We start from the raw sequence: 27,359 nt of genomic DNA on the forward strand, positions 1-27,359 counted from the left end.
ATTATACTTTCATTTACGTTTCAAATTGCTTTGCAAATCCAAATTCATTTTGGATAATGAACCACTTATTACATATTCTAGTAATTGCTGCTATATCGGCAAATGCAGTCATTATTTCACAAATATTTGTTTCAACTTGATCAGTTTTATTTTAAAAAAGATAATAAAAGACATAAATCGCATGATGTCCTGATCTAGACTGATCAAATAACGAAGCAGAATTTCCAGACAATTATTTATTTTACTGCCCTATATATACAAAGAACAACTTGTTCTCATCTTGGTTAAATAAATAGTTATTTACACCTGTAGTAGGAGATACAACAGTCGAAGTCGAAGGGTTTCTTGAAACTCAGTTGGTTCACGGACTCAGAACTCGTGGGCGTAGTCCAACAGTCTGCCTGCAGTTCGTTTCTTCTCTTCTTCCTAAAAAAAAATCTCCCCACTTTATTTCGGTGACACTCTTCGCCTCTTAATTTACATTGGTCATTTGAGCTCTCTTTCGGCCAATCGGGGTTCAGCAATATGCTCTCTCAGCGGCGCCAGTAGGTCGTGGGAAGGTCCTTTCACAATGAGAAACATCTAGCATCCAGATGTTTGGACACCCCTTTCTCTTTGAAGGTACTACCAATACCTCCTGGACGAGGAATTCCACATGTCGTCTTTCATTGTAGTCGCTAAGGAACAGATGCGAGACCACTCAGGTGAAAGGATCCACCATCTGGCTATCTCGAGGAATTTAATAAGTAACAGCGACGACACAGCTGGCTGTAAATGTCTTATCAGTACTGGGAAACGGGGAATGTTACAGGAAGTTTATTTATTCATTTTTACTTTCTCGTATACGCAGTATAAAGAAAGTATAGCAATCGTTAAAAAGTTCGAACCGTCTGTCTGTGGCATGCCGCGTAACTCCAAAACATCACGACGTTGTCGTTGCCAATCTGCTTAGAATTTTTGCATGGTGCGTGTTGTTTAATTTCAAAACCATAACTGATAAATTTAGTATCATTTGAAAGATAAGATCAATAAAGAAACACTTTTTTCGTGGTTAATATATTATACATTTTTTTCTCTTACAAAATATCACCAAGGAGGACGGGGGGGGGGAGGAGGAGGAGAGAAATCGTTCTTCATAAATATTTCATCTTTTCAGTTTCGAAATAATCTTCCGCAATAGAGCTATCAAACTCTATCTCCGTAAATGAGAGAGAGAGAGAGGGGGGGGGAAAGAGATCGGGGTTGTTGAGCTAACTGCCACCAGTTCTTCTTCAAGACGTCTGTCAAGACTACCAGCTAGATATAAAAAACGCTTTTAAAAAATCTCCCTAAAAACTAATAACTGCCATATGCCTCCCTTAAATGACGGCCCGTTGACACCGAAGGTCGAGAGGTTGTACTACAATTAAACGGCAATATTCCTTCCACGGTTTGACGCCTGCTATCAAGCCAGCATCTCCATCGAACGCGGTGACGACAGGCCGTAGCCGTCAAAGCACGCCAAGTATCAAGATAAGTCCGTTCCGGCCCGATGCTGGATGTTACGACGTGTCGTGACAACAAATTTGTTTTGGCGCTAATTTTTATCGCCGTGCGGATGGACACGGCCATTGGGAAAAGGGTTTTTACGTCGGCGGATTATGTTTCCGTTTGTGTAGGGTGGTGCCGTGCCGTACATGATCTGCCTTGTAAAAGAAGGGTCGCGGACTTGGGTTGTCGGTGTTTTCTTTTTTTTTCTTGGCGTGTAATTTTGTCAGCCAAACCCAGTAATGAGAATGGATCTCTTTTGATGGTGACGTTAAACCGATTTGGGGGAAGTTCTGAAATTGGTATAATGTTAACATCTACATTATGATGATAAAAATAGGCAATGTAAAAGAAAAATGTCGGCAATAGTTCAGCTGATTCTTGTCTGGCTCCTATAGTATTAGTGTGGAATATATTTATTTAAAATTTCACCTTGTTTTCGATTAGACTGAAAAGCATAGAGTTAATTTTTGATGAAAATATTGATTTTTAAAATTTACAATATAAATTTTTAAACAGTTTCAAACAAGTTCATAATTTTAAGAAAAGTTTAACCGGGTTTTTTTAAAATCATTTCACGTTTATTTTTGGGGGAAATTATTTTTATATTTGCGTAAGGTACATTTTAATGCTATTTTGCATCTTTCTTTTCTTAAATTTTTATCTATAATAATAATAATCTCTTTACAATAAACCTCATAAATTAAAATCTGATGAATATTTTTGGTACAAATTTGGTATAATTATTTCTAAATATTCTCTGCAGTTTTTGAGGTTCAGACTGTTATTTTAATTCTTCATAATGAAGGGAAAAAAGGAAAATTTCGACTTGTCAAATAAACCCCGCTATTAAAAGATAGAATTGAAGTACAACTTATTTCTCAGTTTAGTAACTTTCTTTAACCCTTTCTAGGGCCGTGGGAAGTATGCTTCCCATTAAATTTATCAATCTTTGTATGAAATTATGTAGGTTGGCATAAATTCTGACAAATTTTTTTAGTAAATCAGAAACTTAGATGCTTCAGTTCTTTATCTCAGACAAAATGATGTGTCTTGATTTGTTACTTAATTATTAATTAACCAAATTAATTAATCAATCAAATTAAATTTATCTAATAAGCTAAATGAATCCCTTTTCTTATTCTAATTTCAAGCCTAAAAATATTTTAACATTATATGACTAGAAAAAAATGGCCCTTTAAAGGGTTAAATTATCTTTAATACCCGAACAACTAAGTTATCTACAATTTCAACAAATCTTTTGACCAATTTCTAAACAAGGTTTTTGCTTTATACCTCGGTTTATCTCAAATAAGAAGAAGAAGAAGGGGGGGGGGAGATTTCTAATTTTCAAAATGTTTATGGATTTTATATTTTTTTAAATTCTATTTTAAACAAAAATTAAAAAATGTAAATAATTTAAAACATTTAAAAAAAAAACACCCTGCGCATAGCAGCATTGTGAAATGATATATTGCAGCTCAAGCCAATTTCAAAATGTATTTACTACGAATTAAAAGTGCACATGGGAATCCTTACTTCGGAGTTTTTGTTCAAAGAAAGCTAGTTTTTTTTTTTTTTTTTTTTTTTTAGTTATAGCATTGGCAAAAGCATGCACGTGATTGAATGGTTTGAAAGAACAGTGAAATTAGTTTGAATTTCTTGATAGCAATAAAAACATTTTTACAGATTTGTATCTAGTTAAATTTAAGAAAATATTACGACAAAAATCGTTTGGAAATAAGATCGATATTACTAGGAAGGCAATTTTTTTACTTTTAAGTTAATGTAAAAATCATTTTTAAGGTAAAATTTTCCGAAATATGTGATAAACAAAATTATATGTTTTTCCGAAATATATAAAAACTCCCATAGTTTTGACTTCATTTCGGATTTTCAAAAAATGGCAACAACGGCTTTTCATTTTTCTTGTAGAACAAGTGTTCCAAATTTCATCAAGTTTGGATATAAGCTGTAAATTTATATCAAATACGAAATGAAATGAAAGAAAGATAAATGAAATATATATAATCTTACAAAAATTATTCTAATTTTGCTATTTAGTCAAAAAAATTTCACGTTAAAAGGAAATTGTTATATAAAACGTAGCTGCTTCTATTTTAGTATCTTAACTTACGCTTTTGTCAAGTCTTTAAAATCGTAAATCACTAATCATTTCTGCTAAATAATAACATCTTATTAACCGAACATAAACTATTCACTTGGATATAATCTAGATTAAATGCAGAAACGGTGCTAGATATGACGCGTGTATAATAGCTTATACATGTTTGATGATGCTGATAATGACTGTTGGATCATCATCCGAATGTTTAACGGGACATTGGACATATGCTAATAACGGTGTCGCAGACTGTGATTGGTTAGAATGGAGATTTAGAAAATCAGAATTAAGATATCAGGAATTAAACTGCGCTTGTATTGATTACAAATCAGCTTGCAGAAAATAGTTAGGAATTAAATAGGAATTAACTAGAATTAAATAGAATTACAGTTGTAAAGACAATATCACGTATAAAATTCTTTTCTCTAAGTTGCTGCGTTTCGAAGGTGACATGTTTGTATGCATGCGAATATACAAATTTGGATTTCATTAAAAATTTGCTACTGATGAATTTGATAAGATGCAAAATTTGTATATCAAATTTTATTCATGTAGCGCATTATATTTTGTACCTGTCGTGTTCCTTTGTATTCGAACAGCCAGACGGATTGACTTCCTGCTGTTCGATTTCATTCAAAATTTGTGAAGATTCCATAAATTTCGTATAAATGTCAGATGTTGAATTTTATACATTTCGTTTAAAGAGTTTTTGAGTTGATAATATATGTTGTCGTTAATTTCAGTTACAGACAGACATAATTCCAAAAGTGTGTGTTCCAGACTCAGGGGAGTCTAAATTGTGGAAATTTGTCAAAATCTCGATGTTTTTTTTTATCATTATATAGATTTTTTCTTTTATTCTTCATGTACCAGAAAGTAAAAAAAAAAAAAAAAAGGAAAGTATTGTACTCAGGAAAATATTCGACCCCGAGATTTTGACTCATCAACATGTGAGACTTCCTCTATTTCGAAGCGCACATTTCTAGAAATATGTCCAGGGGCCGCTGTGGCCTGGTGGTAAGGTCTCGGCTTTGGAACTGGAGGGTTTCAGGTTCGTAACCCGATTCCATCGAAGAACCGTCGTGTAAAGGGGTCTGTTGCACGTTAAATCCGTCATGATCAAACGTCCTCCCGCTGGTGTGGTGTGGAGAGGGGGGTGCCAGCTCAGGTGTGTTCTCGTCATCTGACCGCGGTTCAAAATTACGAGGTCCGTCCCAAAATAGCCCTAGTGTTGCTTCAAACGGGACGTTAATATAACCAAACCAAACCAAATCTAGAAATCTGTCTGTTTGTGTACATGATAACTCAAAAACGGTGCCAGCTCAGGTGTCGTCCTCGTTTATGAAGTTCATCCCAAAATAGCTCTTTTGTTGCTTCTAAAAGGAACGTTAATATAACGAAACTAAACGGGGGTTAACCGTTTCCCTCCCTGCATTACTTTAATAACCCCTGTATACGTTCAGGGGTTGTAGAAGAAGAGCGGAGGAGAACAACATAAAAGTACGTTCTAGCCCCCCCTCCCCAAAGGATGTGTATCGTGTTGTTCCTGTCATAGGATTGAGATTGATACGAGTTGTAAAACTGCAATGATGCTTATTTTTTTATTATTTTTGAATCTGTCTTTTACCCTTGTACAAGTCAGTGAACTTTTCAAAGTCATATATAAAAATGCATTGTAAATAAATTTATATCATTAATTTTTTTTCCATTGAACTTAATTTTCGATGTTAAGTGTCCAGTATTTCAATGCATCATTCTCGATTTCAAGACACTAGATGTGCTTAGATCTTGCTTTTAGGTCCATCAGTTTGTTGCTATAATTTAGATTTTTTGTTGTTTCATATCTTTATTTTATGTTTTATTTTGTAATTTCTAGAATTGCGTTTTTGTATATATGAATATAATATACAATTTCAAAAATCTTCATTTATTTTTTTTCTCTCATCTTCAGGTTAAAACGGCGTGCGGCCACCCTAGACGTGCTGCCAGAGATGTCTCTGAACCGGAACCTCTTCCGTCCGGTACCGCTCCCGGCCGGATTGTGTCTGTCCGGTCGAGCGAGGACAGCCTGTACGTCCGTCTCCAACAGACTGTCCAGAGGCTGACCGAGACGAAGGGCCACTACGCCAATCTAGCGGATACTGTCTGCAGTGATGAAACGTGGGCAGTTCGGGAAGAAGGACAGTGCTGGAACGGGAAATCTTTGGGACAGTGAGTGCTATCTCTAAAACTTGTTTTTCCAAGGTTATTTTGATTCTACCGCTCTGATAGATTATCGTGAATTAGCTATTGATCTACAGCTACATTGTAATGTCTTGATCTAGACTGATCAAATAACGAAGCAGAATTACCAGACAATTCTTAATTTTACAGCCCTATATATACAAAGAACAACTTGTTCTCATCTTGGTTAAATAAATAGTTATTTACATCTGTAGTAGGAGATACAACAGTCAATGTCGAAGGCTGTCTTGAAACTCAGTTGGTTCACGGACTCAGAACTCGTGGGCGTAGTCCAACAGTCCGTGTGCAATTCGTTTCTTCTCTTTCCTAAAAAAAAAAAAAAAAAAAAAAAAAAAATCTCCGCACTTTATTTCGGCGACAATCTCCGCCTCTTAGTTTACATTGGTCATTTGAGCTCTCTTTCGGCCAATCGGGGTTCAGCAATATGCTCTCTCAGCGGCGCCAGTGGGTCGTGGGAAGGTCCTTTCACAATGAGAAACATTTAGCATCTAGATGTTTGAACACCCCTTTCTCTTTGAAGGTACTATCAATACCTCTTGGACGAGGAATTACCACATGTGGTCTTTCACTGTAGTCTCTAATGAACAGATGCGAGACCACCCAGGTGAAAAGATCCACCATCTGGCTATCTCGAGGAGTTTAATAAGTAACAGCGACGACACAGTTGGCTGTAAATGTCTTATCAGTACTGGGAAACGGGGAATATTACAACATCAATGCAAAAACATAAATCTTGACAAAACCAGACGATCGAGGTGGTCTGATAGTATATTTTTAATTATATTTTGTAACTAGTGGGTGTGGTCTCCCTAAAACTTTCTTGCATACTGTCAAGTAAACTTGCCATGCCAGAGAATGCCTTGTATGATCTAGGTACGAAATTTTTGGCGTGAATTCAGCATTTTTACTGAAACTCTCTTTGTCATCCTTGGCGAATGTTTTGGCGATTAATCACTGGCATGTGGTCAGAATTATCTAAAAATGAATCTGTATTTTACATACTTTTTTCCGAACCGATTGAAACAAAGCTACACTTGTAATAATAAAATCCCATACCAAATTTGATATATTTATGAATTTTTGAATTATCGCGTTAGTATTTTTTTTTTTTTTTTGAAAGTACAGACAAAGAGAGAGTCATCTCCTTCTTGGATTTAATTCAAAATTACACTTTAGATATTAAATTTGTGTAGAATTTTATCATCCACCTAAATCTCTTTGGTTTGTAGTTATCGTGTTTTACTTATATCCGTACAAATGGACTCCCTTTAATCAGATTTTATTCAAAATTTGATAGATACTTGCAAATTTGGTGCAAAGACCATATACCAAATTCCAACAGTTTAGATCAAAGTGTTTTTGAGTTAGCTTTGTCACAGACAGACATTTTCCAAAAGTATGTTTTTCTAACTCAGGGGAGGTAATGTAGAGATTTGTTGAAATCTCGAGTTCGAATTTTTTGACAATTACTATACTTACTCTATACTGTGTATACGAGAAAATAAATATGATATTATTTTTACGGTTAGTCATTCCTTTGCTTTTGAATTGTGGCATTGTGCTTCCAGAAAAGCTTATTCACCGAATTTGGTATCGGGCGTTAACACACACATTTCGTCCGGAAATCCGCATTGACCAAGATTTTTTTTATTGTTTATTTTGTTTGGGAATGATAGCCTTGCTTCCGCGGCCAGTTCCAAGTAAAAGGAATAGATATGCTTTTTTATTTACGGAAGTTGGAAGCAGTCATTGATTCTTTCCTTTCTCTAGTTTGTTAGCCATCATTTGCTTTTATAAGAAACAACAAAAACTAATTGTGCAACATGCTTTATTACTTTGGAATTAGTGTGTGTGTGTGTGTGTGTGTGTGTAAACACATTTATCTGATGCGTGGCCGAGAAGAAGACGCTTTTGAATTTTTAAACTTCGATTTATTCCATCACGGGAGGCATATTATGCGCAACCAAGAAGCGACAAGATTCGTCAGTCTACATCGCGACAGAAGAGCGAAAGAGACCGAAATTTTTCCCCTCAGTGATCTTGTAATGAGATTTTTATAGGGATTTCTTGACATGTATAGTCTTAAGAAAGGGAAATTTAGTTATCTTTAACCTTTTATAGGGCCATTTTTTTCTAGTCATGTCATGTTAAAATATTTTTAGGCTTGAAATTAGAATAAAAAAAGGGATTCGTTCAGTTTATTAGATGAATTTAATTTGATTAGTTAATAATTAAGTTACAAACCAAGGCACATCATTTTGTGTGAGATAAAGAACTGAAGCATCTAAGTTTCTGTCTTTCTAAAAAAAATTGTCAGAACTTACTACATAATTTCATACAAAGATTGATAAATTTGGTGGGAAGCATACTCCCCACGGCCTTAGAAAGGGTTAAAAGAATGTTGCAAGCATTGAAGATTTTTAACCCATCACCCGGAGCGGGAAGAAATGTTGAGGTGTGCAGTTTTATAGAGCACGTGTAAATTAATTAATTAAAAAAAAGTGGAATTGGATCGGGAAATAAGGCAACACTTTGGAATGAAGTTAATGTAGACTAAATTTAAATAAATATTAGAAAATTATTTAAGATTTAAATTAGATTAATATATATATATAATAATAATAAAATTTTATTTCAAAAAATGAATACCAACAACTTTAATTAATTTTCAATTATTATATAACTATCAAAATCAATCCAATCAACAATAAACGTATTGAATAAAAAAGTACACCAGAGATAATGAGAGTTATTTAATTAAATATAATTTCCTTATATAATAGGGACAATTCTTTTATTTTATTTCGAATTAAAATGTGTGGTGTAATCAGCTATAACTGTAAGGTTAAAACTATATCAACTATAAGGCAAAAATCGGCCTACCGAACGGAGAAAGGGGAAAGGAAATTAAAAAATAAAATTTGAACTTCCAATCAGAATTATCGTAGCATAATTAATGTTTTAGGCGTTATTTTATTTTTGATATTTACATTTAATTATATAGCAGATATATACTGCTCAAACAAAAGAAAGTTTAATATTATCGTAAAGCGTGTTAATGCAGTTAATTCAGTAATTTAAAGAATGAAAAGTATTGTCGTAAAATAATACATTTAAAATGTTTTTAAAATTTTATATTAAAATTAAGAAGAAAAAAAGCTATATGGAAATAAAACTTCATATTACTGAAAAGTTTACTTATTTATTTGTAATTTTAAAATATAATGATGTAAAATTATTTTTCTGCTATAATATACTCCTAAGCCATTAGAAAAAACAATAGAACCTTGAGTAAACTTTAATTAAAAATCTAATTAAAATCTTGAAAGCTTTTTTTTAGTGACTACTTATTAACTAGGAAATAACGAAGTACCAAATTTGTTAGTTCTAGGTCTAACTTTCTTCTTTGTTAAGTTTTGTGAAATATATTTTTTTTTTTTTTTTTTTGTAACAGGTAGTATTTTAGCTTTTAATTATTATTACATTATAATTATGTAATATGAAACAACTCTGAATAAAATTTATAAAAAAGTTGTCATGTGTCTGTACGTATTACGTAAAATTGCAAGGTTGAGACTAAATTAGATTTTTGTCTAATATTTTTTATGTAAAAACAATTTTAGTATTAAATATTATAATACACAAAATATTTTCTCATCTGAAATTTTTTAGATTAAAATAAGAATATAAATTGAATCAGACAATTGTTAAAAAAGCGCTGATAGCTAATTTTCTCAATAAGTTATTAATATTTGCTATATAAGTATTTCAATTTTTCATAAATTCTGTTGTATTAAAGTAGTTTAATGAATATTATCGAACAATTAATTATGTAGTTGATTTTTCATTTACCAAAGATAAGCCAAATTGATAGTTATTCCTGGTATAAATTGTTAATTGTTTGCTTTTAATTATTATTTAAATAAGTAGCGGTGTCAAAAATTGTTTGAAAAAATAAAACTATAAAAATAACGAGAAATTAAATTAGCACAGTTTAAAGTCTTATCAATGTCTAAGAAAGGAATATATATAAATTCTTTTATTTTATTATCGTCTGCATTTATTTATTACTTTTTTTTTAATGTGTAGGAAGTACTGCACAGAAATTATTATCGTCTTCTCTCTCTAAAAATAGGAAAATAAAACAAATCGATAGTTGTTCTTGATATAAATTATAAATCGTCTGCGTTTAATTATTATTAAATAAAAACCGTTGCCAAAATATTTGAAAGAATAAAACAGGAATATCAAGAAATGAAATTATTCAAAATCCTATTGTTGCCAAGTAGCGAATATCAATAAATTATTTTATTTTTAAAGTGTTTGTATCTATTCAAGTATATTTTAAAACTTGAAAGAAAAATTGCACGAAGATGAATGTTGGCGATATTCCTAAAATCGTAATAATAATAGTAAATAATTGGGCCCAAATTAACTTTGCATATTTACTATTTACTTTGTCGTAAATAGTAAATATGCAAAGTTAATTTTAACCCAATTATTTAGCAGGAGATGGGGAACATACGTACATATATTGCCACAATGACTGGCTGTGTAAAATATAATAAATATATAGAAAGGTATATATAAAAGATTATATAAAAGTAAAAAAGATAATTTATAAAGATAGAAAGCGGCAATTAATTTTTCGCAGGCAATTATATTTTTAAATTATAAAATCAGTGCATCCATGTTCTAGTTATTAAAATGAAATCTCACATTCAAGGATAAATATACATCTGAATACTTTTTCAGATAAAAAGATTAAATTAGACGATTTACGATATACCACACCTTATTATTTACGATTCAGCACTAAAAAAAAAAAAAAAAATTCATTTTCTTGATTCAAAATGTAAAGAAGTTAGAATCCAATTCAAAATTTCTGAAAATGGGTTGAAAGTGTAATACATGGAGCCAGTGAGTGACATTTATGATTTTCTGAAAGCATATATCGATTTCGAAAATGAGGGGGGGGGGGAAATATATCGTAATCTCGCCAACGGTTTGATTTCCCTCCACATAATAAAACATACCCTATCAACCAACCAATCGTTCCTCACCAAATTGATGAAAACGAAGGAACCTTTTTATCGCCCACCCCAAAAGAGCAATATACAACCTGTAAAATATTCATAATAGCATTTAGCACTTCTCCAGATTATAGCGGCAAGATAAAGGACGAAAATATAAAGGAAATACATTTTTATACCCCTCTTCCTCTTTTTTTTTTATCCCTTCTGGAAACGAAGGGAGGGGCGGGGGGTGAAGAAAAAAGGAAGGGCGAAGAAAGTGGGCATACAAAGGGAGGTAATCCTTAAATAAATCAAAACTTCTTCCTGCTCGACCACATTACCATGTAATGATCTCGAAAGTTCCGATCCCCGTGAAAACATCCCCACCCCTACGATATATGTATAAGCCTAGTCTAGGGGAGGAATCCATATAGGCCAAATTCTTTCATCTTTCGTATCTTACTGAATATTTGAAGAGTTCGCACATTCGGCTCCAGCTCTGGGTTGAGATGAGGAGGTAGTACTTGTGGGAGGGGGTTCGGTGCGAAAAGTGTAGGGGTGGAACACCTTCTGGTGGTGCTTAACCACAAAAACTCACATAGATGGTAGCGGAAAAGGGAGGTTTATTTGATTGAATTTCTTCCATCCTTCCTTCCTTCTATGTTTTTTGGGGCTCGTTATCGTTTGCTGCGCCCCAGTTCCGTTTTTCTATTTTCGTTCTGTAAGAAATGTTGTAGAATGAGGGAACTCATGGAAAAACTGCAAGATGGATGGATATGTTACTATCGATGTATGAAAACTGGCATTCTGTAGAATACCTTTGGATTTTACCGAATTCCGGGTGGTTTTAAGCAAAGTATGAATTATGAAAATAATTATTTACTTTCCCTCGGCATTCTATAAAATGAAATGCAATTTATGCTAAGCATGCCGGGATAGCCTGGTTGGTAGAGCGTCGAATTCTCGTCCCTTTAATTGCGAATTCGAACCCCGCCAGCCGAAGATTCCCCGCGTGCTTGATGGCTGACGCGCGTTAAATCTGTCGTGGTCACAAAGTCCTCCATGTCGAGAGTAATACTACTGGGGGTATTGAATCAGGGGCGATCGTTCTCTGGTTCAGGTCTAAATTACGATCTGTGGTTGAGTGAATGAAATGCGTGAATGAAGTCCGCCCCGTAAAAAGGGTTGTGACGTGTGTGTAGCTAAGTCGTTCTCTTGACCCTAGATGGCGCTACTATAGAAACAAGAGGCGCTCCCCTTCAGGCTTAAATAGGCTGTCTTCGAACAGCGGGCTTGTCCATGGCAAGTGCCATAAGAAACAACAACAGGAAAGTCATGATAATGCTATAATTTAAGCAGCTTATTTGTTTAGAAACAAAGAGTGCATAAAATGTCATTTTCATCATCTTTACTTGATTGGATACAGAAGGTATAAATTTTTTGACGGTACTTCGTACATGCATGGGCATCCCCACACGCACAAGTGGCACAGACGAAAATCTTATCATTATGCTTGTTTAATCCACCATCAAATACAATTTCATCAATGTTTTGGGAAAACAGTCATCCCAATTAGGCATTTTTAGGGGAGACAGGCATTCCAAAGAGGCATTTTTTGGGAGACAAACATCCCAAAAGAGGTATTTTTATGCTTCGGAGATGTATTTCATACTTTTCTGGTTTGGTATTTGGCATTGTATAGAATGTTTAAGAAGTGTGTGAAATGTTTAATCATTTTATACATTTCCTGACTAGTTTTTGGTATTCTATAAGATACCATTCTCTAGAATGCCGTCTTTCATACACTGATGGTAAAATGATTGGTGGTAGGGTTTATCAAACGTAGCAAATGTACAGATGTATTTTAGAATAATGCTTTAATGTTACAACACATTTTGGAGTATTTAGCACTGTCTAGATCTTGCAGTCTGGTCTTTATAGAGGACCCACACACGCGAACTAATACGCATTCTCCTTTCTAGTGGAAAGTCTTAGTCTTTCTCTTTTATTTCTTTATTATTATTATTAGAGATTCCAAGATTAATCATAAGTGGTGCTAAATTTAATCAACCAGTGGGGTTGAAACTTTCCCGCATACTTCCTAATAGAGATGCTATCTCTCTTTTTTATAGGCCACAGTTTTTATTCACATTTTTATACTAACTAATTAGTGCAGAACTATTTATCATGTGGTGAATAGCATATAAGCCAGCTAACAGCTACGCTACACGAGCAATTGCTTTTGTATCCTGGTTATGTTACTGGACTGCGAACCACAAGGTCCCAGGTTCTATCCTCGTGCAGGATACAATTTATAAGAATGAATCCAAAATCTGGAATCTGATTTCCGCAGTGGCGTAGTAGAAATATAATTTTTATTTCTTTCTTTCCCATTCCTTTTTATTACGCCACTAGTGTCTCGATAATCCTGAATCCAAAATCTGGAATTGATTTCCGCAGTAACGTAGTAGAAATATAATTAATTGGATACAATTTATAAGAAAGAATCCAAAATCTGGAAATTGATTTCCGCAGTGGCGTAGTAGAAATATAATTTTTATTTCTTCTTTTACCATTCCTTTTTGTTACACCACTGGTGTCTCGATAAGCCTGAATCCAAAATCTGGAATTGATTTCCGCAGTAACGTAGTAGAAATATAATTATTGGATACAATTTATTAGAAAGAATCCAAAATCTGGAATTTGATTTCCGCAGTGGCGTAGTAGAAATATAATTTTTATTTCTTCTTTTTCCATTCCTTTTTGTTACGCCACTAGTGTTTCGATAACCCTGAACCCAAAATCTTGAATTGATTTCCGCAGTGGCGTAGGTAGTAAAAGTATAATTATTTCTGCTTTTCCCATGCTTCCTTGTTACGCCACTGATATCTTGATAAGTCTGAATCCCAAATATATGAAGAACTTATTTCCTCAGTGGTGTAGCAAAGGTATATTTTTGCTACTCTATTGTGCACTTCTTCGTTACGCCACTGATTACTCGATTACAAAGCGCTAATAAAAAGTTGATTACATAATATGTTAAGTTCACTTTCGATTAAATTAAATGAGGAATAACAAACAATCATATAATAGCATTAATCCGTTAAGTCGTAATATCTCCCGAAAAGCGTAAGTAAATTCCCTTATGCGTCTGATTTGTTATCATTTCTCATTTTTACTCATGGTTCATTTCTTTAATTATGCCTGGCAATTAATTTTCTTTTGTGCAATCTAGTTGGAAAACTCTTTTATGTCTTTTAGCAACATCAAAGCAACAAATTGTTTGTAGTTTCTTAATTAAAGCTAATGGCATCAAAGCAACAAACGGAAGTTTCTAGTCTGGAAATGAATCCATTTTTGCCTTCTTTTTTTTTCCCCTAGTGAAGGGGAAAAAATTAATCATTTGTAAGACTTGCATTAAAGCTTACCATCGAATTCGCCTTTGGCGAGTAAATCTTTGTCTAATTAGGATCAAGTAATTTCTTAGTTACGAGCACGTGCCTCAATTATTAAAGACAAACTCAGCATTTGCAGAAAAAAGACAAAATATTAAAAAAAAAATAATAATAATAATCCTCTAAATCAATCTTCCACTTGAATTTCGAGACAAATTACGTCAATCGATAACTTTTGCAAAACTGACGACAAAATAAAAACTTCTACTTCTTCGGTCGCTGTCTTCCGGTTGCAGAGTAATGATTCTACACAATAAAGCTTTCAACATCACTCGCAGACGACAAAATGCGATCACCCCCCCCCTTCGCAGAAAAAGAATTCATCCCTCCCTTCCCTCACTAGACACTGATTTCTGGTCGAATTGGTTTCGCCCAATTAAAGTAATTGATTACAGAATCGAAAAGAAGTGAAGAGAAGAGACGAGAATGTGGCGCCTTTTCTTCGTTCTAAGGGGTCACTGAGCATTATATACCCCATTATCGTTAAGGATACGAGAAAAAAATTCATTAAATGAAGTGAGGTGAAATAAGAGATGCTGGTTAAATTTCGTATTCCTATTGATTCGTTCTTATTTTGTTGTTTTTATCAGCCAGGGAAAACTGGCATCTGTTGCAGAAATTCTTTTCCGTGTGTTGTACATTTTTTTTTACCCTCAAGTGCCAGTTTAATTTAGTTAAAAATTTGCTGTGTTTAGTTGTTCATAGAATGCTTACCTTTTAAATTGAGCACTTTGTAGAATTCTTGCAATTTGAGCCGTTCATTTGTTCAAAGCAGCGTATCAAATTCTTAGAATTTGTTGTGGTATGATTTGAGTAATTGCGAGTGTTTTGGTGATGATCAAATGGTCTCAAAATATGAAGAAATCAGCAAGAGTGGTCTCTCAAAAGTTTCTCTCATACTCTCTAATAAATTTGTCATGCCCAGAGACCTCCTTAAACTTCAGCGAGAATATGGCATTTTTACTGAATCTGTCACGTCATCCTTGGCGAAATTTTTGGCGATTATTCCCTGGCATGCGGTTTATAGCATCCGAAAATCGAATTTGTACTTCAGACACATTTTTCTCTACCAACTGAAACAAAGATTTAACTCAAAACTGCACTTGTAGCTACAAAATCCCAAATCAAATCTGATATATTTAGTCATTAAGTTTTTTGAATTCCATTGGCGTGATTATAACATTTTTACCAAATATATCGTATCATACTTGGCGCGAATTTTGGCGATTAATCCTTGGAGAGCGCTAATAGCATCCAAAATGAAATTTGTGTTTTAGACATGTTAGACAAACCACAGAAACAAAAAATTCACTCAAAACTGCACTTGCTGTCACAAATTCTCATACCAAATTTGATATATTGAAGTCATTGCACTTTTAAACTATCGCGTGTACATATTTTTGAAAGTACAAATCGATAGACAGTCAACCCTTTATTGATTCTCTGAAGGGAATGCCATAATCTGTTATTTATCTTCAATATTTGTGTTTATAAATTATTTTTATGGTGACAACTAGTAAACTCTTTCCTTTATGTTATTCTCAAGAAATGCATTGATTTTATATCATAGATCATTAAGAAAAATTAATATCTATAAATCACCTATCAATCAGTTATGATCAAATCAATAATTAAAATTAATCTATCATATTAATCAAAGATCGAAAATAATCAACAAAATAAAAATCAAATTAAATAATGATAAATCAGTAATAAAAAAATTAAATCAAATAATAATAAATCAATAATAAAAAATCACATCACATAATGATAAATAAAAAATAAAAAAATCAAATTAAATAATGATAAATCAATAATCAAATAATGATAAATCAAATAATAATAAATCAATAATAAAAGAATCGAATCAAATAATAATAAATCAAATAATAATAAATCAATAATAAAAGAATCGAATCAAATAATAATAAATCAATAATAAAAAATTAAATCTAATAATAAATCAAAAATAAAAGAATCGAATCAAATAATGGTAAATCAATGATAAAAAAATCAAATCAAATAATAATAAATAAAAAATAAAATCAAATAATGATAAATCAGTAATAAAAAATTAAATCAAATAATAATAAATCAATAATAAAAGAATCGAATCAAATAATGGTAAATCAATGATAAAAATCAAATCAAATATTAATAAATCAATAATAAAAAATTAAATCAAATAATGATAAATGAATAATAAAAATTAAACCAAATAATAAAAGAATCGAATCAAATAATGATAAATCAATAATAAAAGAATCGAATCAAATAATGGTAAATCAATGATAAAAATCAAATCGAATATTAATAAATCAATAATAAAAAATTAAATCAAATAATGATAAATTAATAATAAAAATTAAACCAAATAATAATAAATCAATAATAAAAGAATCGAATCAAATAATGATAAATCAATAATAATAAAAAAATCAAATCAAATAATGATAAATCAATATTAAAAAATTAAATCAAATAATGATAAATCAGTAATAAAAGAATCGAATCAAATAATGATAAATCAATGATAAAAAATCAAATAATAATAAATCAATAATTGAAAAATCAAATCAAATAATAATAAACAAAAAAAATCATCAAATAATTATAAATCAATAATTAAAAAATTAAATCAAATAATGATAAATAAAAAAAAATCATCAAATAATTATAAATAAAAAATCAAAGAAATGAAATTCATAGGTCTTAAATAAATCACTCAAGAAATATTTATGGCCATTCCGTTTTCTGAAATTAAATACAAACATCTTGCTTTCTTGACAATTTTCTGGATTATATATAAATTCATGTTACACTGTTAAAAGTTTCCAGTTACAAAATTTTCGCACAATATTCTCATATTCTCAAACGATAAGCTATTCTCGAAAAATAATCCATTCGATTTCTTTCCGCCCTGATTTCGTCGGAAGAAGGAGTAGAAATCCCTCCACCATCCCTGGTTCATCCCTCTCAAATCACATCGAGCCCCTGTGACGTTTTTGTGGGGCGCTTGGTTGAGCCCTGGCACAACGAGATGAGTTCCCCCCTACCTTTCATCTATATTCTCCACCGTCGTTGTCCGGGAAAAGGTCATAATCGATGAGATTAATCGATTAAGTCACGTTCCTCGCGATAATCATCATCGCTTTCGGCTGCAAATGGGATTGGGCGAGATTTTCTTTTCTCTCACCCCGCATCCGAGATTTTACTCGACTTGGAATTGTGGGAAGACATCTTCTCGTTATATACGACGAGGAGTGGAATTTCCTTTTGTGAAAACGAATCCTTAAACGAATTTGTCCTCGATTTTTATTTTTATTTTTTGTCTTTTGGAGTAAAAGCAAGCATCTCTCTATCTCTTACCTTATTATGGAACTTGAGAAATTATACAAGATATCCATTCTAATCGTTGTCTGATCAATTTCTAAATCAATAGATATATTCATAACGTTCCAATTATAAAAATTCATCAAATGGCTTTAAAATGTTTTATTTATTTCCGTCAATAAATGGCCTGCTAAAAAATTACAAAATTAAATTTTTATATCGTTTATCAATCTTGATAGCATAGTTTGTTAGATATTTTTGACACAGTAGCATCATCAACAAAAATAGTGTGATAATGCTCTGTCTTTATTATATACTAGCCACGTTTGGCGACCAGCTAATACACCGGAATTAAGATCGTTAAAATTTTCAAATAAATATTTAAATAACTTAATGCTTAATGGCTTCTTTAGCGAAATAATTTTATTTGTAAATTACAATCCATACTATTTTAAAAGCTTTACGCTTTTCTGTTAATTTTGCTATGTATTTGCCTTTATTTATTGTCTGGTAGCTGCTCTAAAATTAGTTAAAAAAAAATTTTTTTTTTCTATATCAGTCTTTGAACGATATAAACTAATTCCTAAACTAAAGCAATATAAAATTTGGCATTTTACTTCATATTAATAGTATATTTTTAATATAATTTTATCTTTTACAAATTCTTCTCAGAATTAAGTAAATATATCGTTTGCTTTTCTTAAATCTGTTTTGCCAATATTTATTTGTGTTAAGGACATAAATCTAATCTCAAAATTTTCACGTTCCATTATTTTTCGTATTCATATTTATAATTATTCGGATTGTGAACAAAAACAAAAAACAACTGCTACTTTATTAGCTACGTTTATCAATAACCTTTTTTGTTCTTCCTGAATATCAATTATGTTTTTATATTATCGTTTGCAATGCGTTTTAATATTCGTCCAGAATTCTTACTTATCTTCTTTCCGGAATTATTTTGTATCTTTTTATCGGAAATTATGCTTAAAATATTTTTAACTGATTAAATATAGAAAAAAAAAATGTAATACAGCCAAGATATTATTGGTAAGATAATGCTTTGAATCTTAAGATGGTGTAAAAATCATTTTTCTACTGTTATATTTGCCTAAGTTATCGGGGAAAGATGCCAACATTCTACTTAATTTTTAATCAAAATTTAAAAAAAAAAAATCGTATGTGCCAAATTTGGTAGCTTTAGTTCAAACAGTCTAGCTTTTAGAGTGTCAACACACAGACACAAAGAAATAAACATAAATTTTTAAAATTTACTCTTTCTTATATAGCTCTAATAACGTGCATGAATATAAATTTAATAATTAATATCATGAAATAAAAAAAAAGAAAGAAAGAAATTCTACGGAAATAAAAGCTGGAACCACTGAAAAGTTTGATTTTTAATTTTAAAGAAGTATTGAAACAAAATTAGTGCAATAATATGCTCTAAGTTAATCAGGAAAAAATGTTGCAATTTTGATTATTTTTAATTAAAAAATTTTTAAAATTATTTTTATTAATGAGCATTAACTACCCAATAAATAACTCCTCCAAATTTGGTCATTCGAAATCGAAATGTCTTCTCTGTAAAGCCTTTTGAATGATTTTGTATATCATGCATATCAAATGTATTTACAAATAATATGCTATCCAATAAATATTAAATTATTTATTATTGTTATAATTTAATATTTATAATAATAATTAAAATGATAAAATATTATTAGTATTATTATTAAATAGTAGTAAATTATTTTATATTATTTATTTAATATTGCAGTTGTATTCCAAATTTGCTAATCTGGCCATGGTATTTTAGATTTATTTTGTTTTATCATTTTTAGACTTTGTTTATCATTTCTCCAAAAACTGGCATCTCTAATTTGATGCAACTAGAAGAGAAAAAAAATTATCAAATCTAATAAATAAAATGGATTAATAACGTAATTGTATGATTTCAATTATTTGTACAATTTATAAAAATAATAATATTATTTCACGTTTTATGTAATATTTTTGACATTTTTTTTTAAATACAGAAGTAAATGAAACCAACAAAACATTTTTTTAAAATCTAAACTGATTTTACCAATTTCTTGTTGTTAGTTATAATTGGTCCGAAATGGTTTCCTTTGTTCGGAGAATAAATAATAATCCTAAAACTGAAATTATATTATGAAAACTATCCATTTAATTTATTCCTAAAGCTTAATGCACAAGACGAGCGCTGTAAATTTCGTACTCCAAAAATTAATGCGCCTCTACTTTGCACAAACATATTCTCTTGGGAACATAGCATATAGCCGTGGTTATGTGTTGTGAACTAGGAAATTCATTTAGTTGATTCCGCGTTGCAGCCCTGTGTACTTTGCGCTTTACAGTCTACATCTCGACTTGGAATGCTTGACTTACTGTTCTGTGCTCGGAAAGACGGAAAGTTAAATCAGAGTTATATTAACTAAACATGCAAATGCTTTCTGCTTTTATATGAAAGTATTGTTCTTCATAAAGGAGAAGTTTGATACTCTTAAGTGAATTTTAATTTAAGTTTGGAATTGTATTTCGGGGAATTAATTTTTTTGTATTTAGTTAAAAGTCTGACATTTAAGTGAATTGTTCTTCTTTGACAATTAGTCATATTTCCTTTCGTATGCGGTCTTATTATAAAAATATCAATCGAAGCCTTTAAATGCGTATCAAAATCTTGATCTGGTTGTTAGGTTTATTACATACTAGCCGCCTTTGGCGACCAGCCGGTTCGCCAATCTTAATGTTCGTTAAAATTTTAATAATTAAATATTTTATATAATTCCTACTTTAATAACTTCTTCATCAAAATATTTTAAAACTTCAAATTTTGATAGTCATATAATTCACTCATATTATAAAGGTCTTCGGTCATAACGTAATATGTATCTCTCTAAGTTTCTGTTAGCTCCCGTAGAATTTATGCTTTAAATTAAAGTGGAAAGGATGAATCTGCTATTAATATAATAATATTTTGTACTGTAACAAAGCATTTTTTTATAATATAATTACTGAAAACAGAGTCACTGAGTGTTTAAACTTTATGGGCACTAAAGAATATATTTCTTAATTTATGTAATATCTCAAGAATTTGTCAACAAAATTTTTTCAGATTCATCTTGAGCAGGTATATTAATTAACAATGTTTAATTTTAAATGCATCAAACACTCAGAAAATAAACAGAATCGTTTAAAATAATCGGTCGAAAACAGATTTAAAAAAAAAAAAACTTAAAAAACGATGAACTTAAACTAACATAAATACAATTTAATTACAAAAGCATACAACTAACCTAAAAATAATTTAAATCGACTCCGCTTCCATTGAAATGTAAATAATCAGAATACAATGCGCATGCGTGAATTTTCAACCTAGTTACGGTAACGCAAATGCGTGAATTTTTCTACGCCAGTTGGGGTAACGCTATGTAGATTAGAAATTTTTAATTTCCTTTAATCTGTTTTATTTTAATTCAAAAGTATTTCAGAATGAATCTGAAAGATCGATTCATTAACAATGTTTAATTTTAAATGCAGAAAACATTAAGAAAATAAACAGAATCGTTTGAAATAATCGGACAAAAAATATTAGCCCTAGCCTCATTGCTGTTGGGGAAGAAAAAAAAAAAAAAAAAAAAACCTGAAACCTTACTCATATGGCGGCTGGGAAAATGAAAGGATTTTTTTGGCGGGAAAGTTAGTTTTTAATTAATAATTAAAATTTCAAAAAAGGGGATCCCAGGTGCTCATTCCCGACCTTTAAGGTATACACGTACCAAATTTGGAGGCTGTAGGTCAAATGGTGTTTTCTGTAGAGCGCCAACACACACACACACATTGAGCTTTATATATAAGTATAGATTATTGTTATGATTCATTACATTATAAAAACCAATCATCTTGATAATAAATACCAAACTTTCTAGAAATAATATTAAATGTTTAGGTGGAACAAATTATTCGTTTACAGAATTCTTTTCATAATTCATTTTTAATTTGAAAAATTGATAATATTTTTTGGCATCACTTCATTTGCTGTTGACTATGACATAAATTATTCCGGTTGCTGGAATTGTTCTGATAAGTAATTAGTTTTAATTTTCGTTTTCTTGTCGTTTTCCTTCCAATTCTGTTTTTATCATTTTATTTTAATTTGTACTTACTACTATTTAATTTAATTTTTGCTGAATAATGGTGATTTAGTTGTTGCCCAACAACGTGGTTAAAGTAATATTCTCGAGGAATTGCTAGTGATTAATGTTTATAACTAATTATCTTTGGCAATTAGCTGTTTTACCGAATTTATTAGTTGATTTTAAGTTAAATTCTATCTCGTATGCATAATTTGATGCTTAATTTTTTTAAGAAAGGACTTATCAATGAAGTTAATTGCTATGACATTATTGTACCATTAAAATCCTGGATATATGGATGTATGGATAATCAATTTCATATTGCATGTTGTCTTTGCAGGTATTGTAATTTCATTTTCCGATTCCTCTTATAAATTCGCATAATCCTTCTTCTCTGGTTTCCATTAATGAAGAAAATGACGCGATTAAGTGTTTGATGATACAATGAAACAGTTTGAATTTGATTATAACCATGAAATTTATAATAGAAAATCATAACAAAAATATTTTTTTAAAAATTATCAAAATTCAAGGAAAGAATTGCAATAAATTCGTATCACTAAAAAGACAATTTTTTAAATTATAAAATAGTTATAAAAAACAAATCAGTGCTGTATTTTTAGCAGCTTTAGTTTAAAAAATTCAAAATTTCCCTTAGTTTTTAATTATTTAACCCCCCCCCCCCAAAAAATCGCACTGAAGTGCACTTTTATATTTTCTAAAACATATACCTATTCAGAATTTGCTTAACTTTGAATGTAATGGTTTGTTCCAAGAGCGTCAATACACACACTCACTTCTTTTTATCGATTTCTGATTTGTATGATTTCTAAGCATTTTTATTTTCCTGTGACATAAATTTTTAGTAACTCTATTTATTTATATAGCACGTAATTGCATTTGTCGGCGTATATTCCACGGTTTTTTGAAAACACAAATTGAACTTTGACAAATAAAATAAAAATTGCATAAAAGTTTTTTTTTTATATCACTAAATCCCGTTTAGGCAATTTATATCAAGTTATAGTTCTTAATTAGTTTAGCGAAGAAATAATTTTTTTTTTTCTTCATTCCTGTTCTACCTTTTTTTAAAGTAATTAAATATCTGATTTTGAATTAATAAAACTCTTCGGCATTTATTATTCAGTTAGGTAATAAGAAAAAATCGGCTTACTTTTTAAAAGAAAAAGCTAGTTATAAATTTATAAAAAGATTAAGCTATTAGTGTTTTACATTCTCAAGTATTCTGTAAATAGATTTTTTTTTTTTTTCCCTTCTTTAAAGTCTTGTTCAGAAAGCTTATTAAAGTCTGACTTCGCAGATTCGAAACTGCGAATGTTCTTGTTGCAAAAGAATGAGTAATTCGTGTAAATTTTTTTTTTAAAAAAAAGCGATTCTTTTATTTTTACTTGTGCATGGATAACTACTTTTTTTTTTTTTTTTTTTTTTCAAACGATATTTTAAGAAATGATGCTGCTACCTTTTCGAGCTCCATGTAACGCGAGAAAGAATTTTTCAAAAGAAGGAATTTTTAAAAAGAAAAGTTTCATTTTCTTTCGTTGCAGCAAACAGCGTGGAACTTTTTCTTTTTGCGCGGGAAAAAAAAATACCAATTTTTATTCGAAACTAGTGAAAGAGGAAAAACTAGTGGGGAAAAAAAAATGTACGTTGAAACCTTGAAAATAAATTTTAATAATAGTTCGTCTGCTGTAGAGGATAACTTGAAGAAACAAAAACTGTTTCATAGCCAGGTGAAAGTAAAGATTAAAAAAAGAAAAAGTTCAATTTCCTGCGTACATACAAATGGTTAAAATCGTATGCCACTTTTTAGTTATTATATTCTTGAAAGATGAAATATGGTGGAAAAGAGTTTTAGGATTATTCTCTGACTGCTTTTTGGGTTTTATTTGCTTCTTTTTAAACAAGGCACGCAGATGCTAAGTATTATTTCAGAATAGCGAAGGTTTTTATTGTTTCCTAGTATTCGAATCTCTATATTCATATATTCCAACAGCATTATATTAAATTCCAGGAAGTGTATGGATTTCCAAAATAGTCAAAACGAGTAATGGTATACATTCGTTTCGTAACTTTTTATTCATATATTTTATTCTGCGAAAGTTTGGAATACTGCTATTTCATTTGGATGTTCTCCAGAGAATTGTTTCGCATGACCTTTTGTTTTGTCTGTCTTGTTGGCGGACAAATAAGCTGCATAACAAAGTATCTTTCGTTTGGGTTATGTTTGGATTTTATATCGATTCCTGCAGTTGCCATTGAGTAATACGCGATTTCAGTGTGACTGCATAAAATTTTCTTTTTATTTCCTGAAATCCTAAAGGGTATCTAATAAATCATTTTTGGCAGATAATAATAAAATTTTTATCTTTGCTCTCTCTCTCTCTCTCCGTTTTGAACAGAATATAATTACTCATTCGTTTAGAATTTTGTCAGCCAAATATTGCTTGTTTATCAACATATTGAATAAAATTGAATATTCTCTACATTTCTTCATTTTAAAAATATTTTTATATTTAATTCTGACGATTTTTAGAAATTTCTATTTATTACTTTTTACTTATATTCTTGGAAAGATATTGAACAACTTCTCAAATTCTGTTATTGTTTATTTTTATTTATTTATTGTTTATTTTTATTTATTATGTGAATGAATTTTTTTTTAAATGTAAATAGAATTTTCTTTTGAATGTGAAGTTTTTTTACCTGGAGAATGGCAACATTTCTAATGAATAAAACATATGCAAATTTTAGAAATTGCTGTAATTTTATAATCATTTATTGATAAGAAGTGATTCATATTTTACGATATTTTCTTTTATTTTTATTCTTTTTTGAAATTTGCATTACATGAATCATTATCAACTGCCATTATCTTGCTTAGACCTTAATTATGAGGTTGTTGTTTATGGTAGAATCATAAAATGATATTTTAACTGATCAATCAGTTTTCATATTTCTGTTGCCTATATCCGCAATACATAATCTCTCAATAATGTTGCAAATATCAAACCAGAAAATCGCCTATTCATTTATCGCATAAAATATATGTGCAGGCATTGTCTCATAGGTATTAAACATGACGTAGAAGGCTTTGTATTAAATTCGAGGACAAAAAAGTCATGATGTTATTTATAATTATGGTGGGATACTTAGATTCAAATTTAGCTTCAAGGTTTGACTTCTACTGAATTTATAATTTTAAACTAACCGTTTTATTTATTAAATTATTTTATTTTACTTATTTATTTATTTGAAGAAGAAAAGAATTAATACCAACAAGATTTAACTTCCACTAAATTTATATTTTTAAACTAATTTTTTTATTTATTTAATTACTATTTTATTTTATTTCACTTATTTATTTATTTGTGGAAGAACAGAATTAATACCATCAAGGTTTGACTTCCACTGAATTGATAATTTTAAACTAACCTTTTTATTTATTTCATTATTATTTTATTTTACTTATTTATTTATTTGAAGAAGAAAAGAATTAATACCATTGTAGTTTTAAACATTCAACCCATAACAACAATTGTTCTTTGAAATGCTTTTCATTTAATTTCATAAAATAATTTTTCTGTCCCATAATCTTCTGTTATGAAACATAAAATCGTTCTTTCAGTCGGAACTCCATTTTTCGTTCTAAGTCCCTTTTTATACGTTTCCAGCTCCTCGAGGTTCCCAGGGTGACCAAAATTGATATAAATGGTGATGTACGCCCATCACCTTCTGATGTCCAGAGCGCTGTTCTTCCCATATTTTAGCGGGGAAGTGAAGTGTGGGGGTGTGAGATTTTTATGAGCCTTGTTGGAGTGATAAAGAGTCGGTTTCTTTGATGACACTTAATGGGACATTACGGCCCTGCTCCTCCCCTCCCAATGCTGCAGTTACAGTTTCTTGACGGGGTATTTCCAAAAAGAGAAGCGCTGTAAACATGATGTGCAACATGTGGAATAAATGGAAAGTCGGATATTGTTTTATGAGTTTGTCCAGCATAGTGCATAGTTTTGTCTAGTTCTTGCAATTATTTTTCAGTTTTTATAGAGACTGTCAGCAGTTGTATATTCTGATGTCTATTGTGGTTTTTGGTTTCTAATAAATGGCGTTGCATATACAGTAAATTACCATTTACATCTCTTTCTATGAATTGATGTAATACGGTTTGTAAATGAAAAGATATATAATCGAAATTTTAATAAATAATTTTGAATATTATAAATATAAGGCTTTTGATGTAAATTCATTTAAAAGTAATAATTGGAAAACTTTTTTTGTTATAATATACTACTACATGTATTGGAAATAATAATTAGACTTTAAAATTAAACATTAATGCAGAATGCTAAAGAAAAAGGCTGATTATGAGTAAGAACTGTGCATTTTTTTTTTTTTATTTACTGTGACTTATGCACTTGCCAATAGATGTTTAATTAAACAAAAACTTAATCATCGCATCACACGTTGTTTTTTTTCCCTCCGTGTTTGGGCAACCAAAATATATTCTAAACTTTTCATTAGAATTTATGTCTTTAAAAGAAAAAGGAATAAGTTCTTAACAATTTTCTTCTTCATTTTTAAATTAAAGTCAGACGATATTTTTTCTATTAATTTCGAAATTATAAAATCAGTATCACAGGTCACAAAATTGATCGGAACCCAAATTTCACTGTACTTTATTTTTTACTACAAACGATCATTTGAGCTGTAATATTGAATTGTTTAAAAGTTGAAGATAAAGAAAATTTTCAAATGTAGAAAATAGGCACCATATTTCAAATTCTTTTCACGTATTTTCAATAAAATACAACTTCAAATGCAGTTTTACTAACATTGTAAATAACGCCATAAATATTCTAAGTGTTGTCAGTATTATCGCTATGCTATAAATATTTGCTGGTTTCAGAACTCTACCAATACAAAGGAGAAAGGAAAAGACTGGAATTCCCCCCAGCCAACTGACACTGCGAGAAACATTCATCCATTCAGCAGCGTATCATCATGCTCTTTCGCTGTCAGACGATTCATGAAACCATGTTATCGTCTGCTTTTACTGTTAGTTGTCGTTCACTATTCCTTTTCCCCATTAACGGGTCGTGACCCAGGCTCTACTAATGCCTTTCTGACTCTCTTAGTCTTGATTCGTCAAACATTGAATACCCTGCTGTAGTAATTCACCCACTGCCGGGCTTTAATCTTAAATGCTCGGGTTTATCCTGCATACTTATCCAGGAGCACGTGAAAATCGTTTGGTTTGGGGGTTGGAGAGTGGCGGTGGCTGAGTTTGCTGCTACCTTGCTTTGGTTTTGTTTGCTTTGTGTTCCAATGTTACTATCTGACTGAAATATACAGATATCCAATATGTTTGTTTGCACTGTAATACCTTTGTAAGTGTATGCGATGTATAGGATCTGTAGAGAGACTTAAATTATTTTATGTATCTTGATTTATTTACTGCCGTTGAAAATTTAATTTTAAG

At 30.7% G+C, this 27,359-nt stretch overlaps 1 protein-coding gene across 1 annotated transcript in view; it reads left to right on the plus strand.

The window, feature by feature from the left end:
• The window catches only part of LOC129956916 (glypican-5-like), a 315,931-nt gene that overhangs the window by 218,575 nt on the left and 69,997 nt on the right, over positions 1 to 27,359 (plus strand). Inside the window, exon 4 of the mRNA XM_056068952.1 lies at positions 5,604 to 5,863. Coding sequence (XP_055924927.1) covers positions 5,604 to 5,863 — 260 coding nt within the window. The remainder of the gene's footprint in view (positions 1 to 5,603; positions 5,864 to 27,359) is intronic.

This window comes from Argiope bruennichi, chromosome 11 (genome assembly GCF_947563725.1).
Source record: "Argiope bruennichi chromosome 11, qqArgBrue1.1, whole genome shotgun sequence".
Classification (NCBI taxonomy): domain Eukaryota; kingdom Metazoa; phylum Arthropoda; class Arachnida; order Araneae; family Araneidae; genus Argiope; species Argiope bruennichi.